The sequence below is a fragment of the Aspergillus foveolatus genome, assembly GCF_047715535.1.
Source record: "Aspergillus foveolatus strain CBS 279.81 unplaced genomic scaffold BDW70scaffold_13, whole genome shotgun sequence".
NCBI classification, from domain to species: Eukaryota; Fungi; Ascomycota; class Eurotiomycetes; order Eurotiales; family Aspergillaceae; genus Aspergillus; species Aspergillus foveolatus.
The window spans coordinates 42,420-64,763 of record NW_027396077.1 but is presented as its reverse complement, the minus strand read 5'-3'; the positions used below and the strand labels follow the sequence as shown (position 1 = coordinate 64,763).

The window sequence follows — 22,344 nt, the reverse complement described above, 5'->3', positions numbered from 1 at the left end:
ATTTCATTTCCACAGGCCACAGTCGGAGCTGCAATTATCTCAGAGCACTGGATATCTCTGTCAATTCCGTTTGCTTCTTCACCACAAATGATTAGCGCTGTGCTGCACTACGAAACAAAATCCCTTAGTGATTCGGCCGTGCCAGAGCTGGAATGAGCCGCAAACATGGCATGGTGAGAAGCACACTCCTCGTCAAATTGCTGGTACCCCTCTAGATCCGTTGACGTTGGCTACTCGAACCGCGCATATTGGAATTCATATTCATAGTCTGGTACAGAGGTGATATTACAGTCCCTGCTACTTCATGGGAGTCTGTTACCGGCCGACTGTATGATAGCCAGCACGTGGCTCGATGCGTTTGAACAAGACCAGTTCTATACTTTACCGATCAATGGCTTCAGCGGCACGAGAAGGCTGTTCCTTCTTCGTCATTTGCATGCGACCTTGATATACCATCCATAGCACCAGCTGGTACTGAGTCGGCCCCAGCTGACTTCAGGTACTTCCAGGGTGCCTAGATATATGCGCTTTTATAGCCTGGGTATAAGATCAAATATGGCCATCACTAGCCCAATGAATACGCGCTGCAATGATCCAAGAAATTGCGAGTGCCTGGAAGGGATGGGCTCATGTCAGAACTGGAAGGGCGGTACCAAGTCCGTGGCAGCCAGCTCTCACTGTTGAAATGAATAGTGCTTGCAATGTTGGACTGCTGAGATACCGTCACCCAAGACGCTTACCAAATCAGATTACCATAAGCTGTCCATGTCACACGGTGGAGTGAGACAAATATATCTGTTGAAATCTCAACCGCAGTTCCCTGTTACCCCTATAATCGTGCCTATGCTGACGTTATAAGTATCAGAGAGACCAAGCATCCACGTAGGCTAATCTCATCCGTTTAATCAGCTGCCCTCGACAACTGCTTGCTGCCGTCAGAAGCTGAAAGGGCCTTAATATCGTCCAACATGTCAAATTCATACTGATCAATCTCCCTGCCATTACTCTAATCGGGCCTATCCTCCTCAGTAGGCTACTCCAACCCGGATATGGCAAGATCGATGCTTGGGCTTGCAATGATAGAGAAATAGAGCGGATTTACTGCATTGCCTCATACCGCTCAACGGGATAATCGACATCTTCGACGAGCTCACCTCCAAAACGCTTAGCTGACATCAATCGCTGTCTTTCCGTCCTGACGTGGCACTTGCTGCATAACTAGATGATACGGATATTAGCAGGCTCTTGACGAAACCCTGAACAGGATCCAATCACACGGCCTTCGCTATAAATAGGAAGCCTCCAGATATGTTCGCATTGCATGAGCCGTACGCATGACTGGCCAGCACAGCTCGCGGCAATCAGCTTACCAAGCAAGGGTTATTGCTTGCGTATTCCCTCCACCCTCATCTCGAGAATGCGTCGGTTTGAAGCACTATCCTGCCTACACGCCAAGTCAGAGCTATCTCAGGTGGTTGGGAATTGGCTTTGCCATGTCTCCAGCTCATCCAGCCCGAGCCAGGCGAGTTCGACCCCGAGCTGCCACACCAAAGATACCTTAAGCCTGCATAAACAGTTCCCATCAGACCTTCAGGTCATTGTCAATCAGCCCATCTCGAACTGACTCCGGGGGACCTCACCTACGACGGCGGCTCCTGGCACGTTGAAGGCGCTCTGAACGAACCCGAACGAACACATCTGCGCAACGGCTATGTACTACGTCATTACCAACATCAAGAAAAACAACAGCCTCGTATTCCGCCGGCGCGCCTCGCCGCGTGCGATAGGCGTTACGTGTTGCGAGCGAAATGACCACCGCTTTCTCCGGGAAGTACCAGGCTCCTTGGGCACGTAGAGATGACAGCCTGACACAGTCACGCAAGAGATAGCCAGTATACGCACTAAACATGGCCCGCTGCTTGCCTTCCCCATTATCCTGCAGCACCGCGTCTCACCCTTTCAGCTAGCGGTAAATCGAAGCCAGGCCACCGCAAGATCTTTGCTCTATTTCTTGTAGACGCCCCAAAACCATGTCTTCGGCGAATATCCCACCACAACGGAAGATCGGTGGCATAAAAAAACAGGAGGCTATTCTCGGCGAGGGTGTTTTGCACGTCTTCCCGCGGGGGCTGCAGGATATGGCAATGCAGCTCGTGGATTTTGCACATGTTACTTGACGGGGCGTGCCAGTATAGATTGGAACTGATTAGAAGCAGAGATTGAGGGCTGAGGATAATGCGGCGTTTGATATGGGACTTGGGGCTCTGCGAGCATTAATCTTCGTACATGCTCGCCATCTGCTTCGTTAGGCATGTGAAATGGAAGTGATAAGAAAATGCCAGAATCGATACACGACCAGAGACAGCCAATGCTCGCAAAGCCCTAAAATCACCCCTCGCACAGACCTTGTTGATCATGTATGATTGAGATATTGGGATGAGCCATATCACGACTGTACTTGGACTGCTCTTCTTCAGTTCGGCGTCGACGAAACCAACTCATGCAGCCGGACACGTCTCGGATCGACATCACATCATCATGGCTTTGTATTGTCGTATTCGTGTTTGAATTAAGTTGAGTTCGAGTCCTTACCTACCTAAAGTTAGGTATCGAGGGGTTCGTATCCACGGCCGCAATTTAACGAAGGATCGGTTCGGCTGGCGACCGTGGCCATGGCTACGACTACTACGTGAGTTGAAGTTTCTATGTAATGAATACTGTATCAATGTGGACCCAATTGCATAGGCAACTGAGATAAAATTTGGCTTGAATGGTATTGCCCAATGGAGTTGTAAGGTTGTATTTATTCGAAGATAGCTCGGCTACTGACTCGTCAGTTGATGCAGATGTAACATAGATATTGTATAGAGCCGGCTTGCACGCTGTACCAGACAACGCGGCTTGCGGCGCAGCAATTGATGTTTTGATCAAGTGGGTCTTGGAAGTATGGTATTAATATGGCACTTGCAACGTGAAAGAATGAATAATTAGGTATGTAGAAGGTATATATAAGAAAGAAAGTAGAAGAAAAGAATAAAAAAAGGGAAAAATAGAAAAAAATGGATACGAGGGGATGCTGAGTGCTGGTCCCACTCCATAACATAGCGTAGGCGGGTATCCATGAATAAAGTAAAGTCTATAAATAGGAAAGGAAAAGTGGCAGCCTGATACCAATATAGATACGGTGTGAAAATGGCAATGCTGAGTCCAATGTGAGAACGAACGCAGAAATGTTCTATGATGATGCATAAATCGTAAGCTGAATGCGAGCGTTGCGCATTATATGCGATGCAGATGTAGATGAGTGTAGAGTGCCCCACCCGCTGGTTATTGGGGCGGTTTAGGGTCTGATTCTTCTGGCCCTCGCGAGGGAGCGGTGCTTGTGTCGGATGTGTCATGGTGCGCCGGCAGCGAGACTGGAAGCGGTTGCGGCGGTGGCTGAGATGGGGCCGTCGAGGTCGCGTTGGGGGCCGGTGTGCTGGGTTCTCCTGGATCCTGATGCCGTTCTGATCCTGAGGGAGCGGGCGCCGGGGAGTCTGAACCGGGTTGTGATGAATCTGTCGCGGTTCCAGCTTCTTCAAGCGGCCCGAGTGTCCACCTCCACTCGCGACGGCGCTTGAGACGGCCTTGCCGGGGCGTCTGTGGTGTTTGGGTCTGCGAGGAGTACGGGTTTTTCAGCCCTTCCATGAGAGCGACGGCGCGGACTTGGCGCTCGTTGCTGCGGTATTTTCGCTTCTTTTTCTTCTTCTCCGAAGTATTTGCCTCTTCATCTGAGGGCGTAGTATCGGACGAGACGAGACTCGAAGTGGAGTAATCTGAGTCGTCGTCGGAGCTTGTCTCACAGGACCCAGACTCCGAGTCAGAGACCAGATCCGAGTGCGCGGCCGTGTACTTGACGGTCTTGATCTCTTCTTCGAGGGGGTACCGGTAGCTGACCTGCTTCTTGGTCGGGAAGAATACCCGGCGTCCCGATGACCCGTTGGCCGGGCCGACGGAGTTGGCCCGTCGCTTGGACGATTCCAGGTACGAGTTGCGAAGGATGCTCTTCACGCCGATAGGCAGCTGGTACGGGTTGCTCGGCGTATACGGCGACGACGGCTTGGAGAAGCGGTTGCCGGTCGACCGAGACGGCGAGACGGTTGCCGAGGACGGGTAGGTCACGTCGTAGGCGTTCTTAAAGGTGTTACGGACTGTAGGAGACGCCGTTGGCCCTGTAGCCAGCGAGAGCGAGAGACCCGTTGACGAGGTGCTGAAGGACATGGGGAGCGACGAGGTCTGGAGCGTGAGTTTCGGCCGCGAGAGCGCAGGCCGGTTAGGCGCCTTCGAGGTGAGGCCGCAGGACATGCTGGAGTGAGGATGCGACGCTGGCGCCGTCGAGTGTTGATGCTGTGGAGGAAGTGCTGGAGACATGACCGGGAGCGAAGCAGCTGCTTCAGCGCCCGACGAAGAGGAGGCAGTGCGAAGATGTGAAGCCGGAGGGGGCATTTGGGTTGCGAGCATGGCGGAGGCGGCGCAGACAGCAAACAAACGGTGAGAGGCCGCAGCGAGCAGGGATAGTGTCGGAGACAGTGCCGGTGATAGTGCCAGTGATAGGTGGTCGCGGACGATTATATCATGATCCAGCGCCGACGCCAAAGACGGAGCACGACGAGACGCTGGAGCGAGGAGCGACCAGTGATCAGTGATCAGCGAGAGTGAGGATTCGTAGGATCTGGCGCAGCAGTAATAGGTCTCGAGTCGGCGATGGCAGTGCGCCCCGCATGTGAGCGCTTAGAGGAGCCTTAGAGGAGCCCTTGGTGGCTGGGGAGGGCGGCAGGCCTGGGAACACCAGACGGAGAGTCGTGTATATATACGTGATGTACAGGGACACGAGATCGTCGAGTCACGCAGTGGCCGAAAATTTCTTGGAAGAAAAGCAAGCGAAAAAGCAAGCGAAAAAGGAAGCGAAAAAGGAACGAGAGAAGAAAAAAGCCAGAGACGTGCGGTTGGGCGCTTCGAGGGTTTCCCAATTTAGAACTGGATGACGCCGCAGCGGAGACGGAGGGAGTGCGCAGAGTACGCGAAGTACTCTGCGTATACGAGACTGCACAAAAAAGTTTAGAAAATGTAATAAATAAAATTAATAAATAAAATAGAATCTTTGAAGTATAACAATCCACTCTTGATCATAACAATTTAGATATAATCATAGCAATCTACGCATAATAGCGATCTACTCAATCATCGCAATTTAATCATAGCAATCTACTTATAATCATATAGGTACCAAGACCACATGTACCACTGAGAATGCCGCCAGGCAAAAAAACATTTTCACCTACTATTCTTACGCTCAGCTGTCTAGTCTCAGTCTCAGCAGTCCAAAGTCGCCTCCCAAGACGGAGTTATTCGTATAATGAGCAAACAGGGCGATCGCAAATTGTGGCAGTTCTAAGAATAGCCGGTCTAGACTATACAGCCCGTATTATACCTCCACAGTAGCGTCTCAATTCTTAGCATCTCCGTATAAGACGACGATCCTCTTCAGATCTGGAGATCATCCGATTGTAAAGATTTATCAAGCCTAAATGAGAGAAACTTTCTGGTCTCCATTAAGGTCGAAACATCGTGATTGCGTTGACTGAGCCGATACCTGTGCCCATGCCTGGGGATCCGGGGATCCAGGCATCCAGGCATCCAGGCATCCAAATCTCAGGCATCCCCGACGGCGGAGGTATCTCCGTTACTCCGGATCGGCGTTGTCTGTGTCGTCTTCCACACTGTCACTAACACATGTTACTAACTCTCGTCCCTGACCAACCAACTCGCCGTAACTCGGAAGCGCCTCCCCCTTGTTCGGAGTCCCAGGACCAGCAGGACCAGGATTATTGCCGTTGCCACTACAATTACTGCTCTGGGTATTGAGTTTACCCCCGCTACCAGGACCGGGGCCCGGTCCAGGGGCGTACCGTGGCGGCCCCTCCACGTCCGGCTCCGGTAAGACCCTCACTGGGTGCCAGAATCCGAGCTTGAATGTGCGTCCGGCGATCTCGCCGTCCAATTCCCATTTCAGTTCATGCGAGCGAACGATATTGTACGTGATCAGATCCGGATGCAGGCTGCCTGCCGGCAGCCTGATCCCCAGGATCTCGCCCAGGGCAAGCGGTTCGCAGGCCTTTCCGCCAGGAGTCACAACCATGCGCAGTTGCCGGCCGCCGTTACCCGGCGGAACGAGACTCACGCTCTCGGCGGACTTGGGAAATTCGTGCCGCTCTGCCTGCACGGTCGTCGTCGGCTTGACTTTGACCCGGACCGCTGTGATGAGGATCTCCTGTTGGATACCGTGAATGACGGCGCTCGTTGAGTCCAGGTCAGGGTCGATTTGCAGAGTAATCGGGATGGTCTGCTCGTTGGCGACCTGCAATGTATGGGGCAGCGAGAGTCTGATGCGGAGGCCGATTTTCGGGACTTTGGACGAGGCGAACAGCTGTCTCGTCTTCTGCCCGAAACTGATCTTGGTGGTACCGGGGACGAGCCGGTATGCCCACGTCGTATGGTGTCTTTTGAACTCGCGCATATCGAACTCGGTGATGGCCGGGCCCAGGTGGACGTTCCGCAGCGGAAACGGCGCGATGGCCGTGTGGTGGTCGGCCACCGTCCTTCCTTTGTGCTGCCGCAGGAGCTCGATGTGCGCTTCGACCCAGTACTCTGTAAATGCATAGCAGGAGTCCCCCAGGAGCGAGCTCCCGGTGAACACATAGCTCGCCGGCGGCGGGAACGGCGTGTCCAGGTGGCCGCCCGGCGCGGTAAAATACTTCTGCTGCCATTCGTCGCGGATGTCATAGACCAGATCCGGGATCTTGATCGCAAACGGCCACGACTCCCCGGGACAGCCTCGCGGGATATGCAGCGGCTGTCCGATAGTCAGAACCTGTGTCTCGACCGCGGTCGGCGTGCTCAAGACGTCAAAGTTGGTTCTGTAGACGGACGTGGAATTGTTCCGTCGGACAGTGATCTTCGATTTACAGCGCCCACGGATCGTGACTGTGACTTTGGCTTCTGGGGCGACCCCTGGCGCCGTGCGGTACACTCGGCCGGCGACTGTATCGCCGGGCCGGTGCGGTTTGCCGTCCAGCGGCTGTTCTAAAATAATTGCAAGCTGCGCCGTTGCTAGAGCGAGCGTCTCTGGCATCTTGGTGGCTTGCTGGATGCCAAATCAGGGGCGATGTTGCATCCTTATATGGTCAAAGGTCGCTGGTAGAACGGCTCTAGGGTCCTTGACACAGCCCCCGCCCGGGGCGCTCGCACATGAAGCTAAGAGGGTTAAGATACTACGCCGCTAAACTACCCCAGCTCGCGTTCCGCGTTGCATATGGACTGGCATTTCTGGCCGACTGGCCGAGAACTCTGTTCAAGCATTAGTTTAGTCGCAATAAGCAGCTAAGCACTATAATTAGGCAGTCAAGCCTCCCGGCAGATCTATACAGGTCACATGACATCTCAGGCACAGTGCTTGGCAGAGAAGACTCGAAGAGCCCAAATCTCTGCCGCTAACAAAAATATTTTTTCTAATTCTTTTTTATTTTTCATTAACCACAAGCAGGTGAAATATTAAAAGTGAAGAATAATTCTAATCCATTCGCTGATACACATAATATTGTCCATAGAACTTGCAGGCTATCTGACTTGTTTACGTGCAGACTTCGCGTCCGTGGCTGGTAATCAACTGCGTTAGACTGTCTACCGGTAGACTCAGCACCAGAGTTTCTCTATCGCAAGCACAACTTTAGCTGCAGACCCTTCCAAAACCAGCAAGCATGCAGAGCTCTACAGACGGCCTCCAGGCATACAGCTCTATGGCCGGTAAACTCGACCAGAAGCTGCTGCAAGCCCTCAACGTGCTGGGCTTCGAGTACATGTCACCCGTGCAGCAGCGAGTCCTCACAGAGCTTCCCACCTGGCGCAGCGACTGTCTCGTGCAGGCGAAAACAGGCACCGGTAAAACTGTGGCTTTTTTGCTGCCTGCTTTGCATTGCTTAATACAAGGCCAGAGCCAGGTCAGAAGAGGGCAAGTGGCGATCCTCATCATCACGCCAACCAGAGAACTCGCACAACAGATTGCCAAGTCATGCGATGAGCTTACCTCGCAGCTTTCAAGACCGTTGGAGTGCCATATTGCTGTTGGTGGGACCGCGCGAGCGTCCGCGCACTCGCGGTTCATGAACGGGGACCCGTCCATTCTTGTAGCTACACCTGGCCGGCTGAAGGATTATCTCTCTGAATCTGAGACTGCAGAGAAGCTCAAGGACATCCAGACCCTCGTCTTGGATGAAGCGGACACGATGCTCGAGGCCGGGTTCCTGGCGGACGTCAAGCAGATCCTCAAGCTGATCCCGCCAAAGAGCACCGGTTGGCAAGGTATGTGCTTCTCAGCCACTCTACCACCAAAAGTCAAGGACGTGGTCAGCGTTGTCTTGAAGCCAGGGTACACCAGCATCTCGACAGTCGATAAGAATGAACCGCCCACCCACGAGCGCGTGCCTCAGTACTATGTCCTTATGCCCTCCGTAGCCGAAACATTCACGACCCTCTCCTCCCTCTTGGCCCACGAGTCCAAGAAGAATACCAAGATCATCGTCTTCGGCATCACAGCCAACATGGTCGCCCTTTTTCACAGCGTCTTCGCCAACGGCCTCACGTCCCTCAAGGTCTTTGAGATCCACTCCCGCCTCTCCCAGTCCGCGCGCACAAGGACAACCTCCCAGTTCAAAGAAGCAGACGCAGGCATCCTCTTCGCGTCCGACGTCATTGGTCGCGGTATGGACTTCCCCAACGTCGACTTGGTAGTCCAAGTCGGGCTGCCCTCCAACGCCGAGCAATACGTCCACCGCGTTGGGCGCACTGCCCGCGCCGGCAACGACGGCCGCGCAGTCATCCTTCTAACAGAGTCCGAGTCCTTCTTTCTTAAGGCAAACCGCCATCTTCCCATCCAGCAGCACCCAGACGCAAGCAGTATCCTCGCCAACGCCACTAGCTGCAGTCCGGCCGTCACACAGGCCATGTACGCCGTCGACGAGACGACGAAGCAGCGCGCCTACTCATCGTACATCGGCTTTTTCGCTGGGTCAGGTCTAATGAAGCAGCTCCGTCTCGATAAGCCCGGTCTCGTACAGCTGGCCAACGAGCTCGCTATCAAGGGTATGGCATGCCCGGAGCCCCCGCCTATGGATAAAAAGATCGTCGGCAAGATGGGTCTCAAGGGTGTTCCGGGCTTCAACTACGCGAGCGCGGAGCAGTTGGCTGTTGCTAGACCCAAACACCGGGGTCCGCCTCATGCTAAGGCTAATGGCAATGGCACTGGTACTAATGGGACATCGCCCCATGCTAGAGCGAGGGATGCGCCCAGTGCTGGAGCGGGAAGGGGCGAGCGGAATAGCGGGGAGAAGAGGCGCGGTGGGCGGCGCGGTGGACGTGGAGGACGGGGAGCTAATGGAGGACGCGGTGGGCAACAGGGTGTCTGATATACACGCGTGAATGGCAGAGATTAAGGAAGGGTGTGGCCCTTCTGTCTAGTGATAACCTGCATCTTCAATTCAATGACTGCACCTTTGATAGTGCTAGAATAGGTAATGCATCTGATATGCCAATTGCGGAATTGCTACACGATACGCAGTCAGTAAGTTCATCCACCTACGGTATCTGTATGTGTACTAGTAGGTAACCTAGTAAAATGAGACGGGTGAAGCTCAAGTCGAACCAAGATTGCCTTCCTAATATGTATGGAGTCAAACTACAGTGAACGCTACGTGCGGAACAAGGCTATTATTTAGTTACACCAGTTTATTCCAAGTTATGTAGAAGCATATCTACCTATATCATGAGTGAGAAAATTCATTCATTGCGGTATGCATAGCCCGGATGGAATCATAACTACCCATTGATATCATACACTTCGCTTGAGCAACAAAAGAAAATCATCTGTGTCACAATAACTCCGTACTATGAACTCACACAACAAGCTAGAGACCACGCAGCGGAAAGTAGGCAATCTAGCTCTAGCTCCCTGTCTCCGTCTCAACATCCGGCTCCCTACCCGACAAATCCCCGCTGAAGTGTTGTCGGACTTTTCTGAAGGCATACTTGGCCTCATCTTTTGCAAACTGAGCGTTACGAGCGGGCTTCCACTGCATGAGGCCACGCTGCTGGCGCTGCTCGCTGCGCTTGGCGGCGCGCTTAGAGGTTGTTGAGCTTGAAGCCGTGTCGGCGGTGTTGATGGTGGATATCTGGCTCGTGCCCGTGCTTGTGCGCTGGGTGTAGTTACTGCTAGGCGGGGTGCCGTTGTTGGGCGTAGCTTGGGTGTCCTGGTTGGAGACGGGGTTGGACGCAATCGGGTTCGAGGGGTCGACTATGGCGTTGGCTGTATCTTGCCCGTGTTTATGTTCTTGTTCCTGTTCGTTGGAGGAATCGCTAGTGTCTGAGTGCGAGTCGTCATCTGGTAAGTGCATCAGACCATCCTCTTGACCAGGCTCTTTATTTCCACTTTGCTCTTGCTTTTGTATATGAGCAAGAGGATCTTGGCCGAATGCGCCGCTCCAGTCTTGACCCTCCTTGTCAATCCAGCGGCGACGCTCCTTGGGATCAGCGACCTTGAGGATATCGCGGCCCTGGAGGAGTGATTTCTCGTGCATCTGCTCAGTACGTTCGGGGACTTCAGCCTCGATGTGACGTGAACGGACGCCCTCGGCCATACAAGCCTCCCACGTCTCGAAGGTCTCGCGGGAGTTGTTATCCACAACGAAGTGCTCATGGGACTCGTCAATGCCAGGGGTGAAAACGCAGCTGAACCGGAGGCGCCCAACCTCCTGGATATCCTCAAGACCTGGGCTGCGCTTTTCCTCGAGATTGTCTTCGGTTATATAGTTCTGCGTCAGGCGCTTGCCGTTCTTCGTTTGCCAAATTGGGATATCGATGGGGGTATCGTTGTTATCGACGAGGTGTTGCAGCCAGAGGGTTGCGTAACCCGTGTGATGGCGTTTTCCTTGAGAGACAAATTCGAATACGACGGGAGACCGGTAGCGATGCTTGACGGGGAGGCGCAGATCAATGTTAGAGATGTCGAAGGAAACCGAGTTGTCTGCGTTGACGCTGCATACGTGCCGCGGGATCTTGCCGCTACTTCCTCCTGTACGCACGCGAACTTTGGTCTTCTGGCTGAGGCCTTGTGCGGTGAGATTCCCGGTAAACTTGAAGGTTCCAACGTCCCATCCGAGCATTTGCGGAGGCAGTTTGGTCTCAACGTGCCTGAATAGGAGCGAAATTCGGATCCGGCCAAAGCCAATTCCTCCGTCTAGGGGGTACCACCTGGTGACTTGGGAGCTGGTTTGGAAGAGTTCTGAAAGCTTTAGAGGAACAACACCCAAAATAGGGTCGTGTTCCCTGTATCTCTGGTCTCTGACCGTCACACACACCACTGCTGAGCGCCAGTCGCGCACAAAACGCTCTGTTCCAGCATTAAAGATCGGCTTCGAGCTCAGAGCTTTCGCTCGTGTGCGGTAGATCTGCTCTGACATTAGCGGCGAAATGCACATCAAATTGGGTGACTTACGAGTTCGTCGTTCAGCATGATTTTGCAATAGCTGGTGGGCAGCTCTCCGCCTTGTTCCTCAGTGTTCTCTCCGTAAGGCTTTGCCGGCTCATACTCTCTCCCTTGTCGGTTTCCGTTACTTCCTTTGACATTGACGAGCTGGAGGTTGACAATCTGATGCACGATGACACTGAGAATACCGCTTGGCCACAAAGGATCAGGCGGAGTATGCGTGACGGCTTCCTCTTCCTCCGTGGTGATGACACCCTTGTCGTCCTCAAATTGCTTGTCGCCTTTCAGATTCTCCGGCAAGTCCTTGACTTTGCCGTCGGTCCTCAGCTCATTCCTCAATTTCGGCTTGCCGAAGAATCCGACCTCCCAGTGCAGCTCACCGGGCATTTCACTTCCCTCGTTCATACCCTGAAGTTTTGATACGTGCTGATACATGCGGCATGGATGCTGGATCATTTCGCGAATAGGCAGCTCCACCTTGCCAACAATATCATCCGCTGTGTGACGATCAGAGTCCCAGAGCTCAACGCTGAGGTTCTCGTTCGCCTTGATGAGTTCAGCATTCACAAGTAGTGCTGCCGTTTCTTCCCAGATTGGATTCAGGTCATCTGTGATCACACGGGTGCAATACATCGGCTTTCCATATTTTGAGAACGAAAGATTGATATAAGGGTCGCTACCGCCACCCTCACTGCCACGCTTGTCTTGCTTGCTCAAGCCCACCGCACGATGAATGCGAACCCACATGACTCCAAGCGCCTGCGTCTCCTTAACAATATCATCACCCTTTGCCAGCATACTAAGATCCATCGTCATAGACTTAGGGGCGGCGAACATACCGCAAGCGGCACCAATGGCATAGTTGACAAAGTTGGAAATCAAGGGGAGGTTTAAAACGTTGACGCCTGTTCTGAACATCGGCATACAGCCCGCTCTGATATGAGGGATACCAGCCAGACTAAATGTCAAGTCTTTGACGAACGGCGCCTCGGGGACCAGCTGAAGCCTTCCACGCACTGTTCCAACCATCTCTATTAGCTCCACGAAGACCGGGAAAGGCACTCCGAAGAGTCCACGAACTCCAAGGTAGAAGACAAGCTGCATATGCATGTTGCGGGCCTTAGCAGAAGCGCTCTGGCCGGTGGGCTTTGCATGGTAGGCGAAAGATGCTTCGAAATTGTAAAAGCTCCCCCCTTCCTCCAGGGCCGCCGCTTCGTCTGGGTCCTTGTTTTCCCTATTGTCTCGAGAGGCATTCTCCTTCAACTGTTGCACATTCTCATCCGGAAGAGCTCGCAGACTTAATAGCCGTATCGGATTGTTTCCCTGATCAATTTCTGCAATGCGAACATTCTCAATCACACCGGGTGAGGACGCTTGCATGATATCTTCAATGGTATCAGAGATCGGTGCTAACATGTCCGGGTTGATCAGGCCCCAGATGATGCCCAAAAACGTATTCATCCATTCAACCGATTCTGGTATCAAATTCGCTGTCGCCTGAATAACATTCATCAGCATCAGGCCTATCATCACAGGTAAACAACTTACAACTTGTCCACGTAACTGTTCACTACTCCATTCCATCTCTCTGCCACTGCGGATCACTTCTTGTACCCATAGCCAGACGCCACTAGCAATACAGAAAGCTAGAGGGAAAAGGCCCCAGTACGAGGCGCCAAATGTCCGGCCGAGGACAATGATCCCGGCCACGATGCCAATGCATAGACTGGTCCCTCGCTTTTCCAAGTTCTCAAACATGGGTTTGAAGGAGATCGTCGGCGTCGGGTGGAAGAGGATGTTCGTTCTCTCTCCATGAATGGGGACGTCGGAGGTAGTACCCTCTGCGATAGGATCCGGCGGCGCTGTAATATCCTGGTTTTCCTTATATTCGGATAGCGGCTGATCCGAGTCGGACCTTACTGGCTTTACTCATCTGTCAGCAGCTATCTAATCTAGCCAAACTAATAACTCACCGTATCCTTACCGAGGTTGGCATTAGGTACAACCAACTACATTCTGTTAGAGGCGATTGTCAATGCAAAGAACAGTACATTACCTTCGGATCCTTTACAGGCTCCATAGCGGATTCGTCCAAATCCTCAACCTCAATCTCTCTTCCCGTCGTAGGGTCTGTGACTTCTCGGGTTCTACCCTTGCCCACCTTCTGTGGTCGATGTGGAACGGCATTCTCGTCTTTCTGCTCATCATGCCTCTTCGACACCGACGCCTTCTGATGTGCTTCGCGATCCTGCTGGTCTGCTTGGAGACGTTCAATGAATCGGCCGATCGTAGGAACAGGGTTGTTTCCACTCCAGTGCTCCCCAACCCGGTGTTGCGTAGGGGAACTCGACCCCTTTGGGTGAGCAGGCATGTTGAATGTGTTGCGTCTGGTTCCTGAAAGACAAATATGAGGTTCTCAAATTGAAGATAGTCGGTTTCCAAGATTGTGTTATTGTTCCTAGCTTCCAGAACTATTAGATCCCGCGGAGTTGGATGTCAGCCGCAATCTAGATGCTCTACGGAAGATGGAGGAAGACATGGTGAGAAAGGGGACAGACATATCAAAGGTCAGACAGCCCTACTAGAGGGGCTACGTCACTGGAGTTAATGGCTGTTGAGCTTGGGCAGTAGCGCGTACGATGGATGTATGGATCTGGAGTCTTGAGACGTTGGCGTTGGTGGGACCGGTGATGTCACCACGATCTACCATCAAAGCTCTCTCGTCAAGCTCTCAACCTCGAAAGGCTGTTTTTTCCGAATAGAACCAGTAAAATGCATGGTTTGAATAGCTGATCTCGCATCTCTTTGTCGGTGCCTAGATTACTAGCTTTTCGTGTGGGTTAGTGTGATGATTATCGAGAGATCGTGCTTACCCACCTTATACTATATTCCCACATACTGTCGTCAGCCGAGAAATCTTACCTTGTTTATGGGGCGTCCAGGAAACAAATATAACCCCTGCAAACTGTCTTCAGAGTGTTGCCGGTCTTTCTGGGCCGCGTGGTATAGACCTGCGCAGTACGAGTGTATCTGGTTTCATCATCAGTGGTCATCTGGCAGGGTCCCTTAGGAAAGTCTCAATTTGGCTGTCTTCACCGACAGTCCCGGAATATACCTTGCAGTAATCTTTCTATACTTTGAACTTTGGATATTGCCGCATTTGGCTTAAATTTACTCTGCGTAATCTGGACTCTAGTCTTGGGCATCCAAAGATAAGTATATACTCCGCTGTATCATTTGCGTGGCAAATACTCCCTACATATTTGATATTGCCAAGCTGTAACAATAACCCAATGAAATGGTCATCTCTGGAGATTCTAGGGTAAGGAAGATGGTGACTCAGAGCAGGGCGTATGTAGCAAAAAAACACACAAGGTTTTCTATTGCAAATTTCTCGTATGCAGCTTATGGTAAGCTTCGAATCTCTGCGAGTTGGAGCAGAAAATAATTTTTAAACTGTTAGTATATACTAGCTTTGTGAACTTAAAGCTAAAATGAATGGATAGCAAGGTTGCTGCCAAATAGAGATAGCAATGTCCCGATATATATTTTTTAGATTGATGCGTGCGGTATGAGGCTATCGCCGACGTCAACAGAAACAGGATAGCGAGCAAGCCAGCAACTATTCAATCCAGAACAGCGGCCCAATCGATTGACACAACAATATCAATCTTTAAGGACCCTATATCTCATCGTACCACTGTCACGGTGTTTGTTGCTATTGCCTTGTTGGGTATAGATAGGCGCTATACCCGAAATAGAAGACCACCATTGGCCTCGGCCACGGCCAGATGATCTGCGAAATTCACTTTCCATCCCAACCACGATCTCAGGCCAATATCGACTAGATTGGCTCTGAAACCTAGAGCTTGGAACTGGGTAATATATTCAAAATTCAACTAGCGTCGCTTCTTCGTTACAATTTGGACCCCACGAATTTTGTGTCCTCCCTCCTAAACGCTCGCCTGAACAACCACACAACGTCATTGAAATCCCAAATCACCACGGGCTACAATGTCTTCAACAGAAGAGTCCCCGGCTCAGAGAGCCGCTCGCCTGCGGCGCGAACGCCGCGAAGCCAAGATAAGAGAGGGGGGAGCGTCCCGACTGGACAAAATCACAAGCCTGAGCGGACGAACGCCCTCTAAAGGTACACTCATCTTCTACTGAAGGAGCGTTACTTAGCTGCTTCTCCCATTCATCCGCTATATTCTATCTACACGATATAAGCTAATAGATCTTCCGTACAGATCGCGACCAAGCCTCACCATCTCCATCCCCACAACCTCCCACTGCTATCCCCGCCGCGAGCCCCGAACCTCGACCAACCCCTCAACAACCACAGCAAATACCCAGACAAGGACCGCCACAGTTGGGTGCTGAAGATCCAACCCCGGATGCGCTCCGCGAACAGCAAGAGGCCCTCCGTACCCTCCTCCGCCAGCCAATGCCCTCCCAGCAAGATACCGGCGAAGATGAGGACCCGACTCTGAAACTCCTGAGCTCTCTTATGGGAGGGATGCCCGGCGCAGCTCAAGGTCCTGGCGCCGGGTTTGGCACTGGCACGGGCGGCGAACCTTCGGGGGGACTTCCGGCGGGCTTTTTCTCCTCACTTGGTCTTCCCCCCTGGATGGCGGACGCGCTTGGCTCCGCTTCGAAGCCGCAATCTGAAGAGCAGAGGAAGGCCCTTCTTACATGGAAGATCTTGCATATTGTGTTCTCGGTTGCTATCGCGATCTACCTTTATTTCCTTACCAGTTCGGCCGTTGCCACGTACGGCAAACAGCCGCCGCCTCCGGCCACGGCGCAAAACCCTTTTCTTTTGTTCACAACCGGAGAGCTTCTGCTTGGTGGGGCGAGAGTAACGATGAAGAATTCTGGACCGCCTGGACCTTTCATGTACATTCAGCTGCTGCGGGACTTTATCCGCGACGGTAGCATTGTCCTCTTTTTGTTCGGTATGGGCTCCTGGTGGCACCAGGGATGGTGACAGCCATGCCCTTGATATGCTCCTGCTTCTCGATTACAAGAACTTAAGCCACAAGTATCTTATCATGAAAATGTTCTTATCATGAAAATGCCACATGAGTGATTTAAAACAATTTTAGCGAACAAGCTATTACGAATGTGATATTATCGACTATTCAAGATTCATTCCTCGTTTCATCTACCCGCTCTACTTGCTAGAATTTTACAGCGCTTTCATGATACTATACCTAAAGAACACTATGAAACGCAGATCGTGGATAAGGTTCATCAGTCGCGGGATTTCTGGCCACCCAGAACCATTCCCTTTCATGTCACATCAGGGGGGCTGGATAGCCCGAGTCCCGCAGTACCTGTGTTGAGGCTCAACGCACGAACCATGGTTAATATACTAGAATGTCCACGAGCAATGCGATAATTAGCTTATCCAGTCCAAACCGACTGTTTCACGATAGCATGGTAGTATTAGAAGACGTGGGCAGGCTGCTAGGCTGCTAGTATGATCGAATAGTGTTACACACCGTAGCATTGTACAGGTGGTCAAATAGGCGATGTATCATCGTATATGTGTACCTTTTTCGTCAAATGACTCTACGTCTCGTTGTTCTACCTTTACATGTATTTCTTGGAGTATATCATTGTTCTAGCACTCTTTTCTAGCACTGAGGGACGGTGGGGTGACTGTGGGTGAGTGGGAAGAGTGGGAGCGGGAGTTGCATACACTCGTATAAGCATTTCTGGGCAGTGGGGTTGCGGCAATTCCGAGAGCCAAGGACATTATCATCATTGAGTGACAAGGATCGCAGGCAATTAATACACTAACAGATTCCTAATAGAAAGCAGATGCCTTTTCTCAGCAGGTGGGACGGTATTGTGGATGATAGCGTAGCCTAGCGAGGTTCAACTATCTTAACCGGCTGCAGCAAAGTTTATAGTGTTGTCATTGCGCGGGGATTGTATATAAGGGCACTAGCCTGAAGATAGAAAGAAGCGGCAATCAGGTGGAAGCGCATAGTAATGAAGTATACCAACGTCTACCAACGTCTACCAACAATACAGAACCCTATAATGAAGTATATAAACATACAAAATCCCACGTTCCCTTTTCCCGAATTACTATGATCTATTGATCACTACTCTGAGTATAATTCTAAGATGTAGTGGTTGGAGTAAAGCATCTTCCGTAGATGAGCCACTACTAGAGGCGGGCTGGACGCACGGACTGCACTGGCGGCAGGATGCACGAGTCTGTAGCCCTGTAGCCCGAAACTAAACCGAGCCGGCGGTTTGGAATTGATTCTGTGGGACGCAGCCAGACTGATAGTGCTTCGCCGCATGCTGCTTGTGGACTGAGTCGCTGCGTGGCCGTCTGGTACCTCCGGATGCGGGACCGACGGTTAGCTCAGCCTTCCGAATTATCTCGAAAATCTCGAATGCTCGACAAGCGCGAGAATCAACTCGACTTCTCAGGCCACTAATCTTCAGTGGTGCGACGTTGCGTGTGGAAATAGCGAACAGTACCTAGTACCTGCGCTGTGCCGCTGTGCAGTAGACAGCGGGCATTCCGCAAACAGTACCGTACGATCCAGAGGACCCTTGCTCACGATGCCCAGGTCGATGGCTGTGACGGGATTGCTTGATGCCCTCCATGATCGAAACCCATGCCGTCTTGAACTCAAATCGAAACTCAAACGGTTCGATGTCGTCTGTTTCAGGGAGAAAATCGAGCTCGAGTCGCCTTCTTCCCCGCACCTCTGATGGACTCCTACTAGTTCACTAGCACTACTGTGAGTACTAGATGCTTGGCTGGCGTTCTTGTGATCATCCCTCCGTCCGGGGGTTTTAGACGCGCCCTGATTCGCCGTCCGCTCCAATGATTTCGTACTCCTTACAGAGTACGTGGACTGTTCTGTACACCTCCCCATAGGACGCCCGTAGCACTCCCGTAGGCCTCCCCGTAGGACTCCAGTATCGGACATATCTCGCTCTCTTCGTCTGAAATTCGGACATCCACTCTTGCCCGCACGCAGGCATATCCTCGGTCAATCCCCTCTGATGTAATTAGCGTACCGAACCTGAACAAACGTCTGTTCGGGTTGAGACTGGTGGCGGATCGCCCCGGAGCAACGGAAACGAGAAAGCAAAGGCGGCCAAGCCCCGCATGGCCGAGTCTGCTCGATTTTAGTTTTGTGGAGGGGGCAAATGACACTTGAACCGCTCCGGCATCGCCCTTGCAGGGGGACGATCCATTGTCTCTCAGTAGCGGCTGGCTATCAGTACAGAGGACGACATTGTCCCATCAGTAATATTAGACAGGTGTCCAAAACCCAGTCGAGCGCTTCCATAGTGTCAAGCACCCGTGGTCAAGCATAGATGGGTAATTGACTGGTCCGTGACATAGTGACCCAATTCCAGAATCTCTCAGGCTGGGGAAAGCTCCCACTGAACCCGTGGACCGAACCTGGAACCGGCGAGCTGACGGTCACCCGGAAAAGGGACCAACCTCACAGGCTCATGCCCACGTCGAGTCGGGGTATTCGCTCGTAACATCGTAACCTCGTAACCTCGTTAGAATGGAAACTCAGTCCCTACCCTAGGCTGCGCATAATTCGCCATATAAGGGAGGCATCCCCTCCGCCCGACAGCCGGACAGCGGGCCTCAACAATTAAATCCATTAATTTCACTTAGCCCAACGCAACATTAAATACCAGTCTCCTCCTTTCCTCTCGACCATTCTTCCACTGTATCCCTCATTCTCTTGCTCTCTCTCTCTCTTCACCTTTTACCTACCTCCCCCTCCTCCTTCCACACTCAGCATACGCGTCATCCCACTTCTCCCTCCTACTGAGACGTCAACCTCTGCTACCCCTCCTTCTCAAGCTACCCCACCACCACTACAACGGTAAGCTTAAATCCCACACACTACGGTCTCACGTGCCGGCCTTGCTTCGCAGGCGTCCCACACCAAGCAGCAGCATTTTTCCCCTTCGCTTGTCTGGTGGCATTTCAGTGGCATTTTCTAACTTTTCTGGGAGTTTAGAAATCTTGAGACTCGCAACGCTTTCTCAACATGAGTGACGGACCAATTGCCCCTCCCAAGCCCGCCGTGGTAAGCACCGGCCCCTACATCGAACCGATTGACCAATGGTTTTTGACTGATTGTGCTCGCTCAGGTCGCCGAGGCCCACGAGGTCGACACTTTCCACGTTCCCAAGGCGTTCTTCGACAAGCACCCTTCCGGCCCTCATCTGAAAGATCTCGATGAATACAAGAAGCTGTATGAGGAGTCGATTCGCAGCCCAGACGTTTTCTGGGCCCGCAAAGCCCGTGAGCTGCTCACTTTTGACAAAGACTTCCAAACGACCCGTCTCGGCTCATTGGAGAACGGTGACGTTGCTTGGTTCCCCGAGGGTCGGCTAAACGCTTCTTTTAACTGTGTCGATCGTCACGCCATCAAGAACCCCAACAAGGTCGCTATCATCTACGAAGCCGACGAACCCAACGAGGGCCGGACAATCACATATGGCGAGCTCCTCCGCGAAGTTTCTCGGGTTGCCTGGGTTCTGAAACAGCGTGGTGTTAAGAAGGGCGACACTGTGGCTATCTACCTTCCCATGATTCCGGAGGCCATCATCGCCTTCCTTGCGTGCTCGCGTATTGGTGCCGTTCACTCCGTTGTTTTCGCCGGTTTCTCGTCAGACTCCCTCCGTGACCGTGTCCTTGACGCCGGTTCCAAGGTTGTCATCACAACCGATGAGGGTAAGCGTGGCGGTAAGGTCATCGGGACCAAGCGTATTGTCGACGAGGGTCTCAAGCAGTGCCCCGACGTGTCGACCGTGCTTGTTTACAAGCGCACCGGCGCTGAGGTGCCCTGGACCGAGGGCCGTGACATCTGGTGGCACGAGGAGGTTGAGAAGTACCCTGCGTACATTGCTCCTGAGTCTGTCAACTCTGAAGATCCTCTCTTCCTCCTATACACTTCTGGTTCCACCGGTAAGCCCAAGGGTGTTATGCACACTACTGCCGGTTACCTCCTGGGCGCGGCTATGACCGGAAAATACGTTTTCGATATCCATGATGATGACCGCTACTTCTGCGGTGGTGATGTCGGCTGGATTACCGGCCACACGTACGTGGTGTACGCTCCTCTCCTCCTGGGATGCTCAACGGTTGTCTTTGAGAGTACCCCGGCTTACCCCGACTTCTCTCGCTACTGGGACGTGATTGAGAAGCACAAGGTGACCCAATTCTATGTGGCACCCACTGCCCTGCGATTGTTGAAGAGGGCTGGTGACCACCACATCCACCACAAGATGGAACATCTACGTGTCTTGGGATCCGTCGGCGAGCCTATTGCTGCTGAGGTCTGGAAGTGGTACTTTGAGAAGGTTGGAAAGGAAGAGGCTCACATTTGCGACGTAAGTCATTTCTGCCTTTTGAGTCCTGTCTTCTCACTAACGGTGAATCTCTGTACAGACCTACTGGCAAACCGAAACTGGCTCCAACGTCATTACCCCCTTGGCCGGTGTCACTCCTACGAAGCCTGGCAGTGCTTCCCTGCCCTTCTTCGGTATTGAGCCTGCCATCATTGATCCGGTCTCTGGTGAGGAGATCTCCGGCAACGATGTGGAGGGTGTGCTTGCCTTCAAGCAGCCCTGGCCCAGTATGGCCCGCACTGTGTGGGGTGCCCACAAGCGCTACATGGACACATATCTGAACGTCTACAAGGGCTACTATGTAAGTTTATCCATTCTGTCAATGTCTTTACTCGAGGATGACTGACATTGTATAGTTCACCGGAGATGGAGCCGGTCGTGACCATGAGGGATACTACTGGATCCGTGGTCGTGTTGACGATGTCGTCAACGTTTCTGGTCACCGTCTGTCAACCGCGGAAATTGAGGCTGCCCTCATTGAGCACCGTAAGTTATACCAAACAAAAGCGCGAACCTTTTGTGGCTAACTCGTCATAGCTATGGTTGCTGAAGCCGCCGTGGTTGGTATTGCCGATGAGTTGACTGGTCAGGCCGTCAATGCCTTTGTTTCCCTCAAGGATGGCAACGAGACCAACGACCAAGTCCGTAAAGACCTCATTTTGCAAGTCCGCAAGTCGATCGGACCCTTCGCTGCTCCCAAAGCCGTCTTTGTTGTCGACGACCTGCCAAAGACCCGCAGCGGTAAGATCATGCGCCGCATTCTGCGGAAGATCCTTAGTGGTGAGGAGGATAGCCTGGGCGACATTTCAACGGTAAGGCCTCTCGACTAATACTTCGTTGCGTGCGTGGAACTAATTGTTACCTAAGCTGTCCGATCCATCCGTGGTTGAGAAAATCATCGCCACAGTGCACGCTTCCCGAGGCAAATAAACTAGAACCTCCATTGGTTCGGGGTCAAACCCCATATATACCCCTAAAAAGCGTGTCATGATGATGACAGCCCAACTGAATAGACAGAATACTTGTCAACTCTGCAATAGATGGGTCTAGTCATTCACTTACTCCATGGCGCGCCCGTCGAGATAAGACTGAGCGTGATGCATTTTAACCACCAGCTGTGTGATTCCCATATTTTATTGGTCTTCAGAGCGGATGTTCTATAAACGACTAGCTATAACTTATGACATTTTTTTTTTCTTGTTCATTCAATGATCCTCGGCTTTTTGCACAAGATTCTAAGATTTACTCCGGTTTTATCAAGTTCGCATACTTAGAGAGCTGCGCCAAGGTCATCTGAACGGATGGACCCTGATAACATAATGCTTTTACCGCCAATGTAAACTCTT

The 22,344-nt window shown here is 52.2% G+C and overlaps 6 protein-coding genes across 6 annotated transcripts; 3 read left to right on the top strand and 3 right to left on the bottom strand.

The window, feature by feature from the left end:
- Window positions 1–3,215: 3,215 nt before the first annotated feature.
- On the bottom strand, window positions 3,216–4,641 carry BDW70DRAFT_19259 (uncharacterized protein). The gene has a single exon (XM_073743478.1). It carries the CDS (start codon window positions 4,498–4,500, stop codon window positions 3,328–3,330), a length of 1,173 nt encoding a protein of 390 aa, XP_073597750.1. The 5' UTR covers window positions 4,501–4,641; the 3' UTR covers window positions 3,216–3,327.
- A 1,081-nt stretch (window positions 4,642–5,722) lies between these two features.
- Window positions 5,723–7,171, bottom strand: BDW70DRAFT_148800 (uncharacterized protein; the record flags this gene model as incomplete). Its single annotated transcript, XM_073738919.1, has 2 exons — window positions 5,723–5,742; window positions 5,920–7,171. The coding sequence occupies 2 exons, from the start codon at window positions 7,169–7,171 to the stop codon at window positions 5,723–5,725; spliced, it is 1,272 nt and encodes a 423-aa protein (XP_073597749.1).
- A 313-nt stretch (window positions 7,172–7,484) lies between these two features.
- BDW70DRAFT_19242 (DEAD/DEAH box helicase) lies at window positions 7,485–9,581 on the top strand. Its single transcript, XM_073743477.1, has one exon. The coding sequence runs from the start codon at window positions 7,797–7,799 to the stop codon at window positions 9,498–9,500; it is 1,704 nt and encodes a 567-aa protein (XP_073597748.1). The 5' UTR covers window positions 7,485–7,796; the 3' UTR covers window positions 9,501–9,581.
- A 273-nt stretch (window positions 9,582–9,854) lies between these two features.
- Window positions 9,855–14,256, bottom strand: BDW70DRAFT_132522 (C2 domain protein). The gene is made up of 6 exons (XM_073736175.1): window positions 14,134–14,256; window positions 13,632–14,046; window positions 13,549–13,584; window positions 13,124–13,498; window positions 11,585–13,072; window positions 9,855–11,537 (listed from the first exon to the last, which is right to left on the bottom strand). Exons 2-6 carry the CDS (start codon window positions 13,944–13,946, stop codon window positions 10,035–10,037), a joined length of 3,717 nt encoding a protein of 1,238 aa, XP_073597747.1. The 5' UTR covers window positions 13,947–14,046; window positions 14,134–14,256; the 3' UTR covers window positions 9,855–10,034.
- A 1,151-nt stretch (window positions 14,257–15,407) lies between these two features.
- BDW70DRAFT_132521 (uncharacterized protein) lies at window positions 15,408–16,675 on the top strand. The gene is made up of 2 exons (XM_073736174.1): window positions 15,408–15,725; window positions 15,826–16,675. Exons 1-2 carry the CDS (start codon window positions 15,590–15,592, stop codon window positions 16,563–16,565), a joined length of 876 nt encoding a protein of 291 aa, XP_073597746.1. The 5' UTR covers window positions 15,408–15,589; the 3' UTR covers window positions 16,566–16,675.
- Window positions 16,676–19,240: 2,565 nt separating this feature from the next.
- Window positions 19,241–22,159, top strand: BDW70DRAFT_132520 (acetate--CoA ligase). Its single transcript, XM_073736173.1, has 7 exons — window positions 19,241–19,464; window positions 19,603–19,671; window positions 19,736–20,980; window positions 21,039–21,299; window positions 21,355–21,484; window positions 21,536–21,810; window positions 21,866–22,159. Exons 2-7 carry the CDS (start codon window positions 19,633–19,635, stop codon window positions 21,926–21,928), a joined length of 2,013 nt encoding a protein of 670 aa, XP_073597745.1. The 5' UTR covers window positions 19,241–19,464; window positions 19,603–19,632; the 3' UTR covers window positions 21,929–22,159.
- The last annotated feature ends 185 nt before the right edge of the window (window positions 22,160–22,344 follow it).